Raw genomic sequence first — 16,628 nt, 5'->3', positions numbered from 1 at the left:
TTAAATGTGCATGTGTGTGGGACAGAGAGACCGATTATATGTTTTCAAATGAACATTTTAGTGCTTTTATAGCATTTTGAATAGGTTGATCCTGCTGCTCACTGAACATGTCCTGTATGGCAAGCAGGAATTCCCTGTTCAGGTCGATTGGTATGGAAAAACATTCTGTAAAAAAACGAGTGGAATGTGAACAATGTCAATTGTACATACTATTTACATTCACGTAAACTCTATCGGATTGAAGGAGAACGTGGGGGAAAACATTAAAGGCTTTTCCCATTGGAAGCCACGCACAATAATATAGTGTCATAGGAGGATAATAAAGCATGCATTGCCTATAGCCTACACGATGTGCCATACGATGAGGCATCAAAGCAATTATTTCGCGCTCTATAGAAAACAGCAGAGAGCATAATGTTGAGACCTATTTGAGTTTGAATGTAGCCTAATAGTCTGGAAAATGTAATATCAACCACATGTAACTGACAGATACATTTAGAAAAAACTGTGGTTTTATTCGATAGTTATCACATTGTAGAACCAAATACCTTCTCATTGAGTCGGACGATCTGGTCCATTTTTTCTTCATCTTGTAAAAGCTCCTGCAATTCACTGGTGTTTAGAGCCCTGTACCCATCTGGGATAGAGTTCGTGTCCTTAAAATTGGACATTGTATTCATTCACAAGCAGTTCAGACGACTTCGTTTGTAAGCCCATTTGGTTCCATGTCGTTCGCAGTGAATAGCACAGCCGCACGCGCGTGTTGTGTTGAAGCAGACGGTGTAGCGAGAACGGAACGTTTCTGTTGGCGGAGACAATACAAGATGCAGGGACACATGCTTAACACGTCTGCAGCTAATGTAATGCCACTGACAACCACAGGAAGGCATTGTCGTTTATAAGCAAATGTTATAAACAGTAATAAACCTCTACCACAATTTTGTTTGGCAGTATTTTATAATTACCTACTGAAGTCCTGTATTTCCCAAATACCCCAAAATGTGTAGTAGTAATAATAATAAAAATGCATGGTGTACCTTACATTTGAAAGCATTTTCAATGTATGTAGGCAAGTGTGCAGTTATGCTGTGTGAGTCTGGCAAATGGAATATTGCAACCATTTTCACTTCCTTGACTGTTTTTACATAGCATCATTTTGTAGCAACTATGCTGTTACTATGTATCAACTCTTGAGCTAACTTTCGTTTCAATATCAGTGGTTGTAAAAACTCCAATTCCCAATAGTTTTACACATTCAGCTTGCCTCTGGATCTGATTGGATTATTGAGTTGAATGAATCCTGAAGTTTTCGTTGGTTTTCATTGGTAGGATTCTAAAATCGTAATATTCAAACGACAGGAACAATGGCTGCGTTTGCTGGAGAGCGATGGCGAAGCGAGCTACCAAGTCATGATATTTGTTATAAATTACGAGAGGAACTCGATTTGGAACCCAAAGCTAATTGCAGAAGAACTGCAAAGAGTCTTACATTTTACTTCAATGGCGACATATTCTTGTGGGATGACGCAGACAGTGTTTTTTACACGACAAACCTGAGGCAGCTCAATTCAGAGGACAGCTTTGAGAGTGTGATATACCAGGTGAGTAACGTTAAATTACTAGATAACGTGTTTAAAGGTTGGTTGTTCATCTAGCTAGCTACTTTCTGACAAGTTTTTTTTAACGAATTATATTAGATAGAATAGTCTTTGCAGTGTAATTACAGTCAGTTGCCACTCCCATTAATTCCTGGCACAATATGCAATCACTTTCACGTTGGCCTTGTCTGAACCCAATGTTTCCTATATTTTTTTTCCAGCAGCGGTGGCAAAGTTAGCAGAATGCATTTAGAGTCGCAATTCTACACATTTCGTCATAGAAATTAGATTTTATTTTTTAAAGTAACTGTCCAGTGAAAATCTAACTTTTGAAAGTTCATGTTCCGTTAACTCCTACCCAAATAATGCTGTTGACTCGTCCTGTACTCGTATTTGTGGCCAAATCATAAATAGGGAAAAACTACTTAAACTCCTCCTTAAACTATAAAATACTTGCCATTTATTCATAAAGTATGATGCCCTACTCCCGTGGAGGATGAGCTGGCCAATGAGCAGTCCAAAAGAGGATTTTTTAATTATTTTTATTTCACCTTTATTCAACCAGGTAGGCTAGTTGAGAACAAGTTCTAATTTGCAACTGCGACCTGGCCAAGATGAAGAAAAGCAGTGTGACACAGACAACAACACAGAGTTAGACATGGAGTAAACAATAAACAAGCCAATAACATAATAAACGAGGCCCACCTATATTTGGGGAGTTTCTCCATTATTCTCTGTAGATCCTCTCAAGCGCTGTCAGGTTGGATGGGGAGTGTTGCTGCACATCTATTTTCAGGTCTTCGATAGGGTTCAAGACCGGGCTCTGGCTGGGCCACTCAAGGGAATTCAGAGACTTGTCCCAAAGGCACTCCTGCTTTGTCTTGGCTGTGCGCTTAGGATTGTTGTCCTGTTGGAAGGTGAACTTTCACCTCAGTCTGATCACTCTGGAGCAGGTTTTCATCAAGGATCTCTCTGTACTTTGCACCTTTCTTTTCCTCAATCATGACTAGTCTCCCAGTCACTGGCATTTGGAAAAACATCCCCACAGCATGATGCTGCCACCACAGTGCTTCACCGTAGGGATGGTGCCAGGTTTCCTCCAGATGTGAAACTTGTCATTCAGGCCAAAGAGTTCCATCTTGGTTTCATCAGACCAGAGTGTCTTGCTTCTCATGGTCTGAGAGTCCTTTAGGTGCCTTTTGGCAAACTCCAAGCGGGCTGTCATGTGCCTTTTACTGGGGAGTGGCTTCCGTCTGGTCACTCTACCATAAAGGCCTGATTGGAGTGCTACAGAGAAGGTTGTCCTTCTGGATGGTTCTCCCATCTCCACAGAGGAACTCTGGAGCTCTGTCAGAGTGACCATTGGGTTCTTGGTCACCTCCCTGACCTAAGCCCTGCTCCCCCAAGGCCCTTCTCCCCCCAAGCTCTAGGAAGAGTCTTGGTGGTTCCAAACTTCTACCATTTAACAATTATGGAGGCTGTGTTCTTGGGGACCTTCAATGATGCAGACTTTTTTTTGTACCCTTCCCCAGATCTGTGCCTCGACACAATCCTGTCTTGGAGCTCTACAGACAATTCCTTTGACATTATGGCTTGGTTTTTGTTCTGTGGGACCTTATTTAGACTGGTGACTGCCTTTCCAAATCATTTCCATTCAATTGAATTGACCACAGTTGGACTCCAATCAAGTTGTAGAAACATCAAGGATGATCAATGGAAACAGGATGCACCTGAGCTCAATTTTGAGTCTCATAGCAATGGGTCTGAATACTTATGTAAATAAGCTATTTCAGTTTGCAAAAATGTATAAACCTGTTTTCAGTTTGTTGTTATTGGGTATTGTGTATAAGTTGGAGCGAGTGGTCGCATCTGCACGTCGCTCCAACGGGTAGTATAACTTTTTCATTATATTTCATTATATCACAACGGTTTGATTTGTCTTATCTTAGCAATTTCTTCTCAGCTAGCTACATAGCCGTCTTTGTATCAAAAGATAATTGCGTAATTATCGTATTTCGCCGTCCTAACGTAGTCTTCACTAGTCTTCACTAGCCAGCTAGCTAACGTCCACTGATTAGCTGCACTGGAGAAACTGTTACACTCAACTGAACGACTTGATTAGTTTAGTGTCAGCTAGCTACATAGCTGTCTTTGCTGTCTTCGTATCATCGTATCATCGTATCCAAGATAATTGTGTTGTTTAGGTTTAGAGTGTGTAGTCTTAGAGTGATTATCTTAATTTACCGAGGTTAGCTAGCCAGCTATTTGTCGTCCTTAACGTAGGTGACTCTGCTAGCTAGCCAACAGCTAGCCAACGCTAGCCAACGTCTTCTGTATAGAACTCAACTACCCGGTCGCATTCACAGGTTGTATCACATTTTCACTTCATTTTCATTACAGTACAACGGTTTGATTTGTTTGATCGTAGCTAGCTACTTAGCTAGCTACATAGCCGTCTTTGTATCAAAGATAATTGTGTAGTCTAGAGCGATTTTCTAGGTTCGCTAGCCATCTATTGTCGTTCTTTTAACGCAACGTAACGTAAACAACACTGCTAGCTAGCCTGCTAGCCCCCGAATAGCAACACTGCAGAAACTATTACACTCAACGGAACGACTTGATTAGTGTAGTGTCAACAACGCACCCACTGCCAGCTGGCCTACTTCAGCAGTACTGTATCATTTTAATCATTTTGGTCATTAAGATTCCTGCTACGTAGCTTAACTTTCTGAACATTCGAGACGTGTAGTCCACTTGTCATTCCAATCTCCTTTGCATTAGCGTAGCCTCTTCTGTAGCCTGTCAACTATGTGTCGGTTTATCCCTGTTCTCTCCTCTCTGCACAGACCATACAAACGCTCCTCACCGCGTGGCCGCGGCCACCCTACTCTGGTGGTCCCAGCGCGCACGACCCACGTGGAGTTCCAGGTCTCCGGTAGCCTCTGGAACTGCCAATCTGCGGTCAACAAGGCAGAGTTCATCTCAGCCCATGCCTCCCTCCAGTCCCTCGACTTCTTGGCCCTGACGGAAACATGGATCACCACAGACAACACTGCTACTCCTACTGCTCTCTCTTCGTCCGCCCACGTGTTCTCGCACACCCCGAGAGCGTCTGGTCAGCGGGGTGGTGGCACCGGGATCCTCATCTCTCCCAAGTGGTCATTCTCTCTTTCTCCCCTTACCCATCTGTCTATCGCCTCCTTTGAATTCCATGCTGTCACAGTCACTAGCCCTTTCAAGCTTAACATCCTTATCATTTATCGCCCTCCAGGTTCCCTCGGAGAGTTCATCAATGAGCTTGATGCCTTGATAAGCTCCTTTCCTGAGGACGGCTCACCTCTCACAGTTCTGGGCGACTTTAACCTCCCCACGTCTACCTTTGACTCTTTCCTCTCTGCCTCCTTCTTTCCACTCCTCTCCTCTTTTGACCTCACCCTCTCACCTTCCCCCCTACTCACAAGGCAGGCAATACGCTCGACCTCATCTTTACTAGATGCTGTTCTTCCACTAACCTCATTGCAACTCCCCTCCAAGTCTCCGACCACTGCCTTGTATCCTTTTCCCTCTCGCTCTCATCCAACACCTCCCACACTGCCCCTACTCGGATGGTATCGCGCCGTCCCAACCTTCGCTCTCTCTCCCCCGCTACTCTCTCCTCTTCCATCCTATCATCTCTTCCCTCCGCTCAAACCTTCTCCCACCTATCTCCTGATTCTGCCTCCTCAACCCTCCTCTCCTCCCTCTCTGCATCCCTTGACTCTCTATGTCCCCTATCCTCCAGGCCGGCTCGGTCCTCCCTCCCGCTCCGTGGCTCGATGACTCATTGCGAGCTCACAGAACAGGGCTCCGGGCAGCCGAGCGGAAATGGAGGAAAACTCGCCTCCCTGCGGACCTGGCATCCTTTCACTCCCTCCTCTCTACATTTTCCTCCTCTGTCTCTGCTGCTAAAGCCACTTTCTACCACGCTAAATTCCAAGCTTCTGCCTCTAACCCTAGGAAGCTCTTTGCCACCTTCTCCTCCCTCCTGAATCCTCCGCCCCCCTCCTCCCTCTCTGCAGATGACTTCGTCAACCATTTTGAAAAGAAGGTCGACGACATCCGATCCTCGTTTGCTAAGTCAAACGACACCGCTGGTTCTGCTCACACTGCCCTACCCTATGCTCTGACCTCTTTCTCCCCTCTCTCTCCAGATGAAATCTCGCGTCTTGTGACGGCCGGCCGCCCAACAACCTGCCCGCTTGACCCTATCCCCTCCTCTCTTCTCCAGACCATTTCCGGAGACCTTCTCCCTTACCTCACCTCGCTCATCAACTCATCCCTGACCGTTGGCTACGTCCCTTCCGTCTTCAAGAGAGCGAGAGTTGCACCCTTCTGAAAAACCTACACTCGATCCCTCCGATGTCAACAATTACAGACCAGTATCCCTTCTTTCTTTTCTCTCCAAAACTCTTGAACGTGCCGTCCTTGGCCAGCTCTCCCGCTATCTCTCTCTGAATGACCTTCTTGATCCAAATCAGTCAGGTTTCAAGACTAGTCATTCAACTGAGACTGCTCTCCTCTGTATCACGGAGGCGCTCCGCACTGCTAAAGCTAACTCTCTCTCCTCTGCTCTCATCCTTCTAGATCTATCGGCTGCCTTCGATACTGTGAACCATCAGATCCTCCTCTCCACCCTCTCCGAGTTGGGCATCTCCGGCGCGGCCCACGCTTGGATTGCGTCCTACCTGACAGGTCGCTCCTACCAGGTGGCGTGGCGAGAATCTGTCTCCTCACCACGCGCTCTCACCACTGGTGTCCCCCAGGGCTCTGTTCTTGGCCCTCTCCTATTCTCGCTATACACCAAGTCACTTGGCTCTGTCATAACCTCACATGGTCTCTCTTATCATTGCTATGCAGACGACACACAATTAATCTTCTCCTTTCCCCTTCTGATGACCAGGTTTTAATCGCATCTCTGCATGTCTGGCAGACATATCAGTGTGGATGACGGATCACCACCTCAAGCTGAACCTCGGCAAGACGGAGCTGCTCTTCCTCCCGGGAAGGACTGCCCGTTCCATGATCTCGCCATCACGGTTGACAACTCCACTGTGTCCTCCTCCCAGAGCGCCAAGAACCTTGGTGTGATCCTGGACAACACCCTGTCGTTCTCAACTAACATCAAGGCGGTGGCCCGTTCCTGTAGGTTCATGCTCTACAACATCCGCAGAGTACGACCCTGCCTCACACAGGAAGCGGCGCAGGTCCTAATCCAGGCACTTGTCATCTCCCGTCTGGATTACTGCAACTCGCTGTTGGCTGGGCTCCCTGCCTGTGCCATTAAAACCCTTCAACTCATCCAGAACGCCGCAGCCCGTCTGGTGTTCAACCTTCCCAAGTTCTCTCACGTCACCCCGCTCCTCCGTTCTCTCCACTGGCTTCCAGTTGAAGCTCGCATCCGCTACAAGACCATGGTGCTTGCCTACGGAGCTGTGAGGGGAACGGCACCCCAGTACCTCCAGGCTCTGATCAGGCCCTACACCCAAACAAGGGCACTGCGTTCATCCACCTCTGGCCTGCTCGCCTCCCTACCACTGAGGAAGTACAGCTCCCGCTCAGCCCAGTCAAAACTGTTCGCTGCCCTGGCCCCCCAATGGTGGAACAAACTCCCTCACGACGCCAGGACAGCGGAGTCAATCACCACCTTCCGGAGACACCTGAAACCCCACCTCTTTAAGGAATACCTAGGATAGGTTAAGTAATCCCTCTCACCCCACCCCCCCTAAGTTTTAGATGCACTATTGTTAAGTGACTGTCCCACTGGATGTCATAAGGTGAATGCACCAATTTGTAAGTCGCTCTGGATAAGAGCGTCTGCTAAATGACTTAAATGTAAATGTAATGTAAAAAAAATAATCATGTTTAAAACGGTTTTAGAGTAAGGCTGTAAAGTAACAAAATGTGGAAAAAGTCAAGGGGTCTGAAAACTTTCCGAATGCACTGTATGTATGGAGATATGCACGTTTTAACATTTCGAACAATCAATTGGTGTAACGGCGTTCTTCGTTTGTAGAAAGAGAGTCGGACCGAAATGCAGCGTGGTGGTTACTCATGTCTTTAATAAATGAAGAGCGATACATGAAATAACTTATACAAAAGCAAAACAACAAACGGAACGTGAAAACCTAATTACAGCCTATCTGGTGAAACTACACAGAGACAGGAACAATCACCCACGAAATACAAAGTGAAACCCAGGCTACCTAAATACGGTTCCCCATCAGAGACAACAAGAATCACCTGACTCTGATTGAGAACCGCCTCAGGCAGCCAAGCCTATACTAGACACACCCCTAATCAACTACAATCCCAATGCCTACAAAAACCCCAATACAACAATACAATAAACCCATGTCACACCCTGGCCTGAACAAATAATTAAAGAAAACACAAAATACTAAGACCAAGGCGTGACAATTGGTTGAAAGAACAGATGACTCGGTCGACCAAGATTTGTATGAGGCTGGGAAAGCCAGAGTCGGCTTCCAGTTAGTTGTGTTCTCTGGCTTGGTCTGATTGAATTCCAATGAATAAAACAGGGTGAGGCTTATTCAGTTGACCTTATAAATATATACTGAACAAAAATATAAACACAACATGCAACAATTTCAACAATTTTACTGAATTACAGTTCATATATGGAAATCAGTCTTTTTAAATAAATGAATTAGGCCCTATTCTATGGATTTCAACATGACTGGGCAGGGGCGCAGCTATGGTTGGGCCTGGGAGGGCTTAGGCCCACCCACATGGGAGCCAGGCTCAGCCAATCAGAATGAGTTTTTCCTCACAAAAGCGCTTTATTACAGACATAAATACCCCTCAGTTTCATCAGCTGTCCAGGTGGCTGTTCCCTGATGATCCGGCAGGTGAAGAAGCCGGATGTGGAGTCCTGGGCTGGCGTGGTTACACGTGGTCTGCGGTTGTGAGGCCGTTTGGACGTACTGCCAAATTCTCTCAAACGAAGTTGGAGGCGGCTTATGGTAGAGAAATTCACATTAAATTCTATGGCAACAGCTCTGGTGGACATTCCTGCAGTGAGCATGCCAATTGTACGCTTCCTCAGCTTGAGACATCTGTGGCATTGCGTTGTGACAAAATTGCACATTTTAGTGGCATTTTATTGTCCCCAGCACAAGGTGCAACTGTGTAATTATCATGCTGTTCAATCAGTTTTTTGATATGCCACACCTGTCAGGTGGAGGGATTATTAAGGAGAAATGCTCACTAACAGGGATGTAAACAAATTTGTGCACATTTGAGAGAAATACGCCTGTTGTGCTGATGGGAGATTTTATATGTTGCATTTATATTTTTGTTCAGTATATTATACTACTGTTTGAGGAAAATGTAATAAAATATCATCCATAATAGGAATCTCATTTGAATCTCATTCCTAGACCCTATTTTTCTGTCTTTCAGTTCAGGTAGCCTCAGTAAGCCCAGTGGGCCCTTACCCATGTACCCCGCGGCAGAGGATAACTGTGCCGTGCTCTGCCTGCCCTGCGTGCCCAACACCATGGTCATCGCCACGGAAATGGGCACACTGTATCACTGCGCGGTGCTGGAAGCAGAGGAGGAGGAGACAGGAGTAAGTACAGACAGTACAACGTTACAGAATATTTAGATAGAAATGTTCTGTGATAAACATATATGATTGTCTATCCAGTAGAACAGGGAATTGTGTTGGCTCTATTCGTTACATATATCTGTACAATTTTGAACATTTCACCTCACGCTATGTCCATGGAGGAATTTTCTTCTCTGTGTGTGATTGACAGGCAGTGGAGAGGTGGATGCGGGGCTGGGAGGTGGTGCCCTCTTTCTATGTGTTTGAGTGTGTGGAGCTGGAGCTTACCCTCAAACTGGCCGCTGGGGATGATGAGGCGCCTGTGGAGTCTGACTTCACCTGCCCAATCAGACTGCACAGTGGTGAGTGAGTCATGCTGATTGGTTGACATAGTTTAATTCTGTAATGGGATCCATTGATGCTTCTCACCAGGTCTCGGTGTATCAAAGTCCACACCCCATCATCATGTTTGTCAAATGTACTTTGAATGTGATCTTTTTTCTTCTGTGGTGTTCTTTATGTTTCATTGAAACTTGCTTCATGCCCTATTGCAGACCCCCTGTGCCAGCACAGATACCACTGCAGGCATGAGACAGGAGTGCACAGTGTAGGCCTCACTTGGTTCAACAAACTGCACAAGTTCCTCCAGTCAGGTGAGGCCTTCATGTCCATATGGGGTGTCAATTCAAATGTGTTGTTTACCACGTAAATCGGAGATGGTTAGTGCATGTTAGTGCATTAATTTGCCTGATGTGCCATAATGCTCTCTCCACAGATGAGGAGGACAAGGATAGTCTTCAGGAGCTGGCTGCTGAACACCGCTGCGTCGTAGAGCACATCCTCTGTACCAGGCCTCTCAGTAGAAGGTAGCACTACAACTATCAAGGCACCAGATATTAATATGACATCATTGAATAGATTGAGATTCTGCTTGGCACTCCTTAGTCATAAGTATCAACTTGGGACTGTTGTCATAGATTGTCAACGTGGCAGTAAATGTTGTTTTCTCAAAATGTAAAAAAACATCTCTCTATCGCTCTTTGGCCACAGTTTGTCAGCTCCAGTACGGGGCTTCTGGATTGTGTCTGACCTGTCTTTGGGTGCCACCATAATCTGCATTACAAGCGCCTATGAGTGTCTACTACTGCCTCTCCTGTACGATTCCTGTACGGTTCAAAAGACTATTCTTTTTTATTTCATTATATAGGGGTAGGGTTGCAAAGGGTCGGGAACTTTCCACTAAATTTCCGGAAGTTTTCCATGGGAAGTTAAGCCTGGAATTTTTGCTTAAATTCATCAAAAAAGTTAGCTTATAACAGTGAACCTTTTTTGTGGGATACACATAAGGCAATTCTAGGTCTTGTGGCATATTTTGGTAAACTATCCCCAATTCAATGGAATTACAACCCTCGGCATGTACAGTGCACTCCTCTATCCCATGTACAGCTGATTCTCAAGATCTTGCACACTAATGAGATGCTATTGAGCCCACACTACTACACTGTCTGAGCCAAGGACTGCATGCTTTCCGGGAAGTTTTGATGACAATACTGGGTGGGGTTGTCACAGCCTACTAGGAGTGGTGGGTTGGAATCAGGCGCAGGGAGCAGGGTTCGGTAAATCGTAATTTATTCTCTGGCAAAAAAACGGTCACGCAAACATACAGGGCACATAAAACAGACCAGCCCAAACACAGGACCAAACAGTCCGGAGAATACACACATGAAACCACAACCAACAGAGTAACAAAAAACAATCCCGCACAAAACAAGGGCGGGTCAAACTACTACATATAGGGAAGCTAATTAAACCAAAATACACACAGGTGAAACTAATAAGACAAACGAAAAAGGGATGGTAGCGGCTAGTAGGACGGTGACGACAACCGGCGAGCACCGCCCGAACAGGCAGGGGAGCCAACTTCGGCGGAAGTCGTGACGGGTGAATATATTTTATATGACATACATTATTTTTTGTTAATTAGTAAATCCTAGTAGCCTACAGCAAAGTGTGTTTAATCATTTCTAACTTGTTAACACTTTCTGCTAGTTAGTTTTGCTACCATGTGGGTTTTAGCTTGCCTGAGCCTGCTAACTGAGGAGTGTTAATTCACCTGTTTCCATACATGTTTCATTTAAAAACATTTATCTTACAAAAGAGTTGTTTAATCTAACTGCTTAACTATCTATCTGTACATGGAATTGTATTTGTTGTTTTTTTACTCATTTTTTCCTAATCTTTACAGGAAAATGCCACGAGCACTATGATGTGTGGAGGCATTTCAGTGCAGCTAATGTAGAAGGAAAAGCTGTGTACATTTGCAAATACTGTGCCAAATCATATGTGAAGAATGCAACAAAGGTGCAGAATCATCTGGCCAAGTTCATACAGTTCCCTCAGTGCTCACAACAAGCAACCTCTGACAAAAGTCCCTCTACTTCTATTCAAGGTGAAAATGATGAATCAGACACCTTATCGATAGCAACAGCTCATGGTCCTCCTGGAATCAGAAGTGTTTTTGACTCAATGGAGGAACGTAGTCAGAGAAATGCGGATGAATGTCTTGCTCGAGCTGTGTATGCAGCTGGTTCACCTCTGATGTTCACAGGCAATGTGTATTGGAAGAGATTTCTGAATGTTCTTCGCCCAGCATACACCCCTCCAACCAGCATGCTTTATCTACTCATTTGCTGGATGCAGAGTTCAAGTGAAGGTCAAGCAATTCATAGAGAAAGCAGACTGTATTGCAAGCATCTGTGATGGGTGGTCGAATGTTTGTGGGCAAGGAATAATTAACTACATCATCTCTACCCCTCAACCAGTATTCTACAAGAGCACAGACACACCGGTCTCTACATTGCAGATGAGCTGAAGGCAGTCATCAATGACCTTGGACCACAGAAGGTATTTGCACTGGTGACAGACAATGCTGCGAACATGAAGGCTGCTTGATCTAAAGTGGGGGAGTCCTACCCTCACATCACACCCATTGGCTGTGCTGCTCATGTATTGAATCTGCTCCTCAAGGACATCATGGCACTGAAAACAATGGATATACTCTACAAGAGAGCCAAGGAAATGGTTATGTCTGTGAAGGGTCATCCAGTTATAGCAGCAATCTATCTCACCAAGCAAAGTGAGAATAAGAGCACCACAATGAAGCTGCCCAGCAACACCCGTTGGGGTGGTGTTGTCATCATGTTTCACAGTCTCCTGGAGGGGAAGGAGTCTTTCCAAGAAATTACCATATCACAGTCTGCCGATATGGACAGCTCCATCAAGAGGATCCTCCTGGATGATGTATTTTGGGAGAGAGCGGTAAGCAGCCTGAAACTCCTGAAACCTATAGCAGTAGCCATTTCACAGATTGAGGGAGACAATGCCATCCTGTCTGATGTTCAGACTCTGCTTGCAGATGACAGAGAAGAAATCCGTACTGCCCTGCCAACTTCACTGTTGCTCCAAGCAGAGGAAACTGCAATTCTGAAATGCATCAAAAAAGCGTGAAAACTTCTGCCTGAAGCCCATACATACCGCAACGTACATGTTGGACCCCAAGTATGCTGGCAAGAGTATCCTGTCTAGTGCAGAGATCAACAAGGCCTATGGTGTTATCACTACCATGTCTCGCCACCTTGGCCTGGATGAATGCATGGTTCTTGGAGGTCTGGCGAAGTACATTTCCAAGCAAGGGCTTTGGGATGGAGATGCAATATGGCAGTCGTGCCAACATATCTCATCAGCCACCTGGTGGAAAGGACTTTGTGGATCTGAGGCTCTTTCCCCTGTTACCTCCATCATCCTCAAAATCCCTCCAACATCAGCCACATCAGAGCGCAACTAGTCCTTGTTTGGGAGCACACTCACAAAAGCATGCAACAGGCTGACCAAGGGTTGAAAAATTGGTGGCCATCTGAGCAAATTTGAGGCTTTTTGAGCCTGACAACGAGCCATCCTCAACAAGGTTGGAAAGTGACAGTGAAGATGAGGCCTCAGAGTCTGATGTTCAAGGGGTGGACATTGAGGATGTCCAGGGATAAGACATTGAAGCCTGAGAGGAAGATAACCAAAGCTTTTGTTTCTAGACTATAATTTTACTGATGTATGTTAAAAATGTTTTTGGGAGATGCGATGGATCATTCAATATTCCCTTTTGTTGTTTAGTGAAATCATCCCATGTGAAGAGTCAACTCATTTAATTCAAGTTCAATTCATAACTAAAACATGTTTTTAATTATATTGGAAGGATTTAATCATTTGCAATTATGTCTACTTATGATAAGGTAAAAGGTTTGTTTCTGTCCATATGATATGGTAAATATATCCAATGCAAAAAACATCTACGTTTAAATGGTATTCATGTTAATTTGCATATATTCCCGTTAATTCCCACAGAAAGTTTCCGCCTCTGAATATTCCCCAAAATGTGCAACCCTATATAGGGAGCATTATCAGTCCAAACATTAAAAAATATATATAGATAGGAAAGTGTGTCACAGGCTGATGGTGCATGTCTATGTGTGTCCTAGGAGTTCCATCCGGCCTTCCTCTCCTCTCCTGCTGTGTTTCTACCCAGGGGTAGGCTCAGCTAGCGCTCCTTTGCGTGGATTGCACAACGACTACTTTGAGCAGCACATTTGAAACATCCTAGCCCGAAGCTCCACCAATACTCTCATGCTGAGGTAACACACGCACCACAGTACATTGAAAACACCCCTGTAGGATGATCTTGGATTTGTACAGAATCTTATTTAGACTCCATAGCAACATGCTTTGGCATCATGCTGAGCCATTTTGACATGTAGTATCCTCCCTTGTGGCTGTTTTTGGAATGACAATTTATTCTCAATGAACTGGCTTGATAACGGTTAGATCACATTTTACAGAATTCCCAGCTTCCACGATAAACAAAAAGACCACTATTATGCTTAGTTTATTGTGTGGACTCAGTCGTGTTGTCCTGTGCTTTTAGAGCAGGGGACAAGGACACATCGTCCCCTCCTCCAGTGTCTCCAGCTGCTGAGCAGAGCCACTCAGGTGTTCAGAGAGGAGTACATCCTCAAACAGGATATGGCCCGCGAGGAGATGCAGAGAAGGTCAATGTCACTCATTAACAGATAAATACACACACATTTAATTAACAACACACATGATCACTTGTAGTTGTAGTTCTGATACACACGCACACACACACACACACATGCCGTGTACAAAATCTTTCTTGCTTACTTTTTACTAAAACTCAATACTGTGTACTAATATTATTACATACTATTTAGAACGTACTTTGTGTAAAAACGTATGCAGTAAGCAACACATATCAACATACTACTCATCCACACTGAGAAGGCGTCATCTAAATTTTAATCGTGTTAGTTCCCCGCCAATCGTACATTTTTGTAGAGCGCTTCCCCTATTCTAATTATCAGCTGTGTCAAACACGTGAACGTGAAAATACTATTCTCTTCCTCAATGTGTTCAGTGAATTCTACTTGATGAAAAGTATGCTGAGTATGACATCCTGTCATTTAAAGCATACAAAACTTTCAAAATGTCACATACTATTAAACATTTCAGGCATACCCAAAAAGCGTACTATTTAGAACTGAAGTATGGGTAATTGGACACGGCCATGGACACGGCCATGTCAGGAAGCATGTTGCTGATGGGTTTTTCTTCTTCAGGGTGAAATTGCTGACAGGACAGAGGAACAAGCAGCTTGAGGACCTGGCCTTGTGCAGAGAGGAGAGGTAAATAGAGTTTCCAAATAAACTTAGTGCTTGATGGCCATAGCTATGCACTCCCAAGGCTTACAGCAACTCAGAGTTGTGCTAATGAAAGCACTTAAAATAATGAAACATTGTAATACTAATGCATATTTACTTATGCTATGCTTTTTCTATTTACAGATTGAGGTAAAGACAGGGACATGTATTGCATGAAGAATAGGTAGTGGTAGCTGCAGATTTGGAAAAGGATTCTTACAGTGTGTCTTACAGTGCATCAGATATCAGCATTGGTAGAAATGTGCTCACGTGTATTTGTTATCCTGTTTACTCCCAGTGTACATATAATATGATTATTCAATGAGGTCACATTCATATGTAATTTAATGTGATGTGACTGATTTGGTTTGACTGGCAGTCTGGGGTTGATAATGCAATTAGAGGCCAAACATAACTCTTTGAATTACATTGATGGAAGTACTGAGGCTTCATGAGCTTTACCATGCATTTCATATACTTTGGAGCTATTCTTCATCTTGTGTTTCTTTTTCTATCAATAGGAAAAGACTGCGAGAGTCTGCAGAACGTCTGGCTGATAAGTACGGGTATGCCAAGTATCGCCAGGAGGCCACCATGAACAGGTAGCTAGATACACCAGTCACTCTACACTCCTCTTTCAAATCTAATCTAATCTTCATGGCTTGTTTCAGAAGTCTACATTTGTTTATACATTTTGTTTTTAAAGTCTTCAAAACAGTCAGACATCCAAGCAACATAAGAACTGACTAACTCTCTCTCAAAAAAGGCTTATCTGCTTCAGAGCTTCTATTACATCAACTATTCCAGGGTGAAGCAGGTTCTGGGCAGTCTGCACAGTCAACTGCCTGTTCTGTCTGACAGTGAGAAAGACATGAAGAAAGAGCTCCAGACTATCAACGACCAGCTGCGTCACCTGGGCAACGGCATCAAACAGGTGAGCTGCCCTATTTGGGTCTCCGTCATACTCATGGAGCCTCGTACTGGTTCACAGTAATAACTGGGCTAGTGTCTTATCTTCTCCCAGGTAAATATGAAGGAGTACCAAGAAGAAACAGATGGATAAAGGGGTGTCTCCAGCCAGGGCTACTGTTGCCCTCAACTTGCACCAGAGGAAGTGTGTCCAGGAGGTTATAAAAGAACAGTGAGTATGAGCAGCTCTTCCCTGGGTGTTATGCCAGCCTGCTGGCTGTATGATACCCATTGACCCGTTGTTTGGATATGGTCCCAAATGTTTTACGTTGTCCCTACTGTTTAATGTTGGTCCTCAGTCTTGTTTAATATGATCCAGCAGTGTAATTTCCCTCTCTTCCAGGGGAGAGCACATAGGAGAAATTATGAAACAGATCAAGGACATCAAGAACCATTTCAGTTTCTGAGACCGTTAAGGGAGCCATCCTTCATATACAGCTATCCCACTGCTTTCCAAACAACCAAAATAATAATGAAGTGCTATTGTGAATAGTTAGTCAACACTTGCTAAAATAGTCTGTCTCATGACATGTCAACTCTGACTCATAAGGCATTGTCAGCCATAATGTCAGATTTTTGGAACCAGTCATTGAAATGGGAAAATGTTGTATAAATGAGTCTTCATAAGGTTTTATACACAGACAAATATACATGAATGGTATATGGAGAATAAAAGTAATGCATGTA

General features: G+C 44.4%; 1 protein-coding gene and 1 pseudogene across 1 annotated transcript in view; one reads left to right on the top strand and one right to left on the bottom strand.

Annotated features, from left to right (window-relative positions):
• Window positions 1-835, bottom strand: part of LOC124011433 (vacuolar protein sorting-associated protein 37D-like) — a 54,621-nt gene extending 53,786 nt beyond the window's left edge. The window contains exon 1 of the mRNA XM_046324805.1: window positions 549-835. Within this exon, the coding sequence (XP_046180761.1) occupies window positions 549-680 (132 nt within the window). The 5' untranslated portion in view covers window positions 681-835. The remainder of the gene's footprint in view (window positions 1-548) is intronic.
• A 323-nt stretch (window positions 836-1,158) lies between these two features.
• LOC124011424 lies at window positions 1,159-16,278 on the top strand (annotated as a pseudogene).
• Window positions 16,279-16,628: the final 350 nt, after the last annotated feature.

Source organism: Oncorhynchus gorbuscha, linkage group LG02 (assembly GCF_021184085.1).
Source record: "Oncorhynchus gorbuscha isolate QuinsamMale2020 ecotype Even-year linkage group LG02, OgorEven_v1.0, whole genome shotgun sequence".
NCBI lineage: Eukaryota > Metazoa > Chordata > Actinopteri > Salmoniformes > Salmonidae > Oncorhynchus > Oncorhynchus gorbuscha.
The sequence above is the reverse complement of the archived record's forward strand: the minus strand, read 5'-3'. Positions and strand labels throughout refer to the sequence as shown.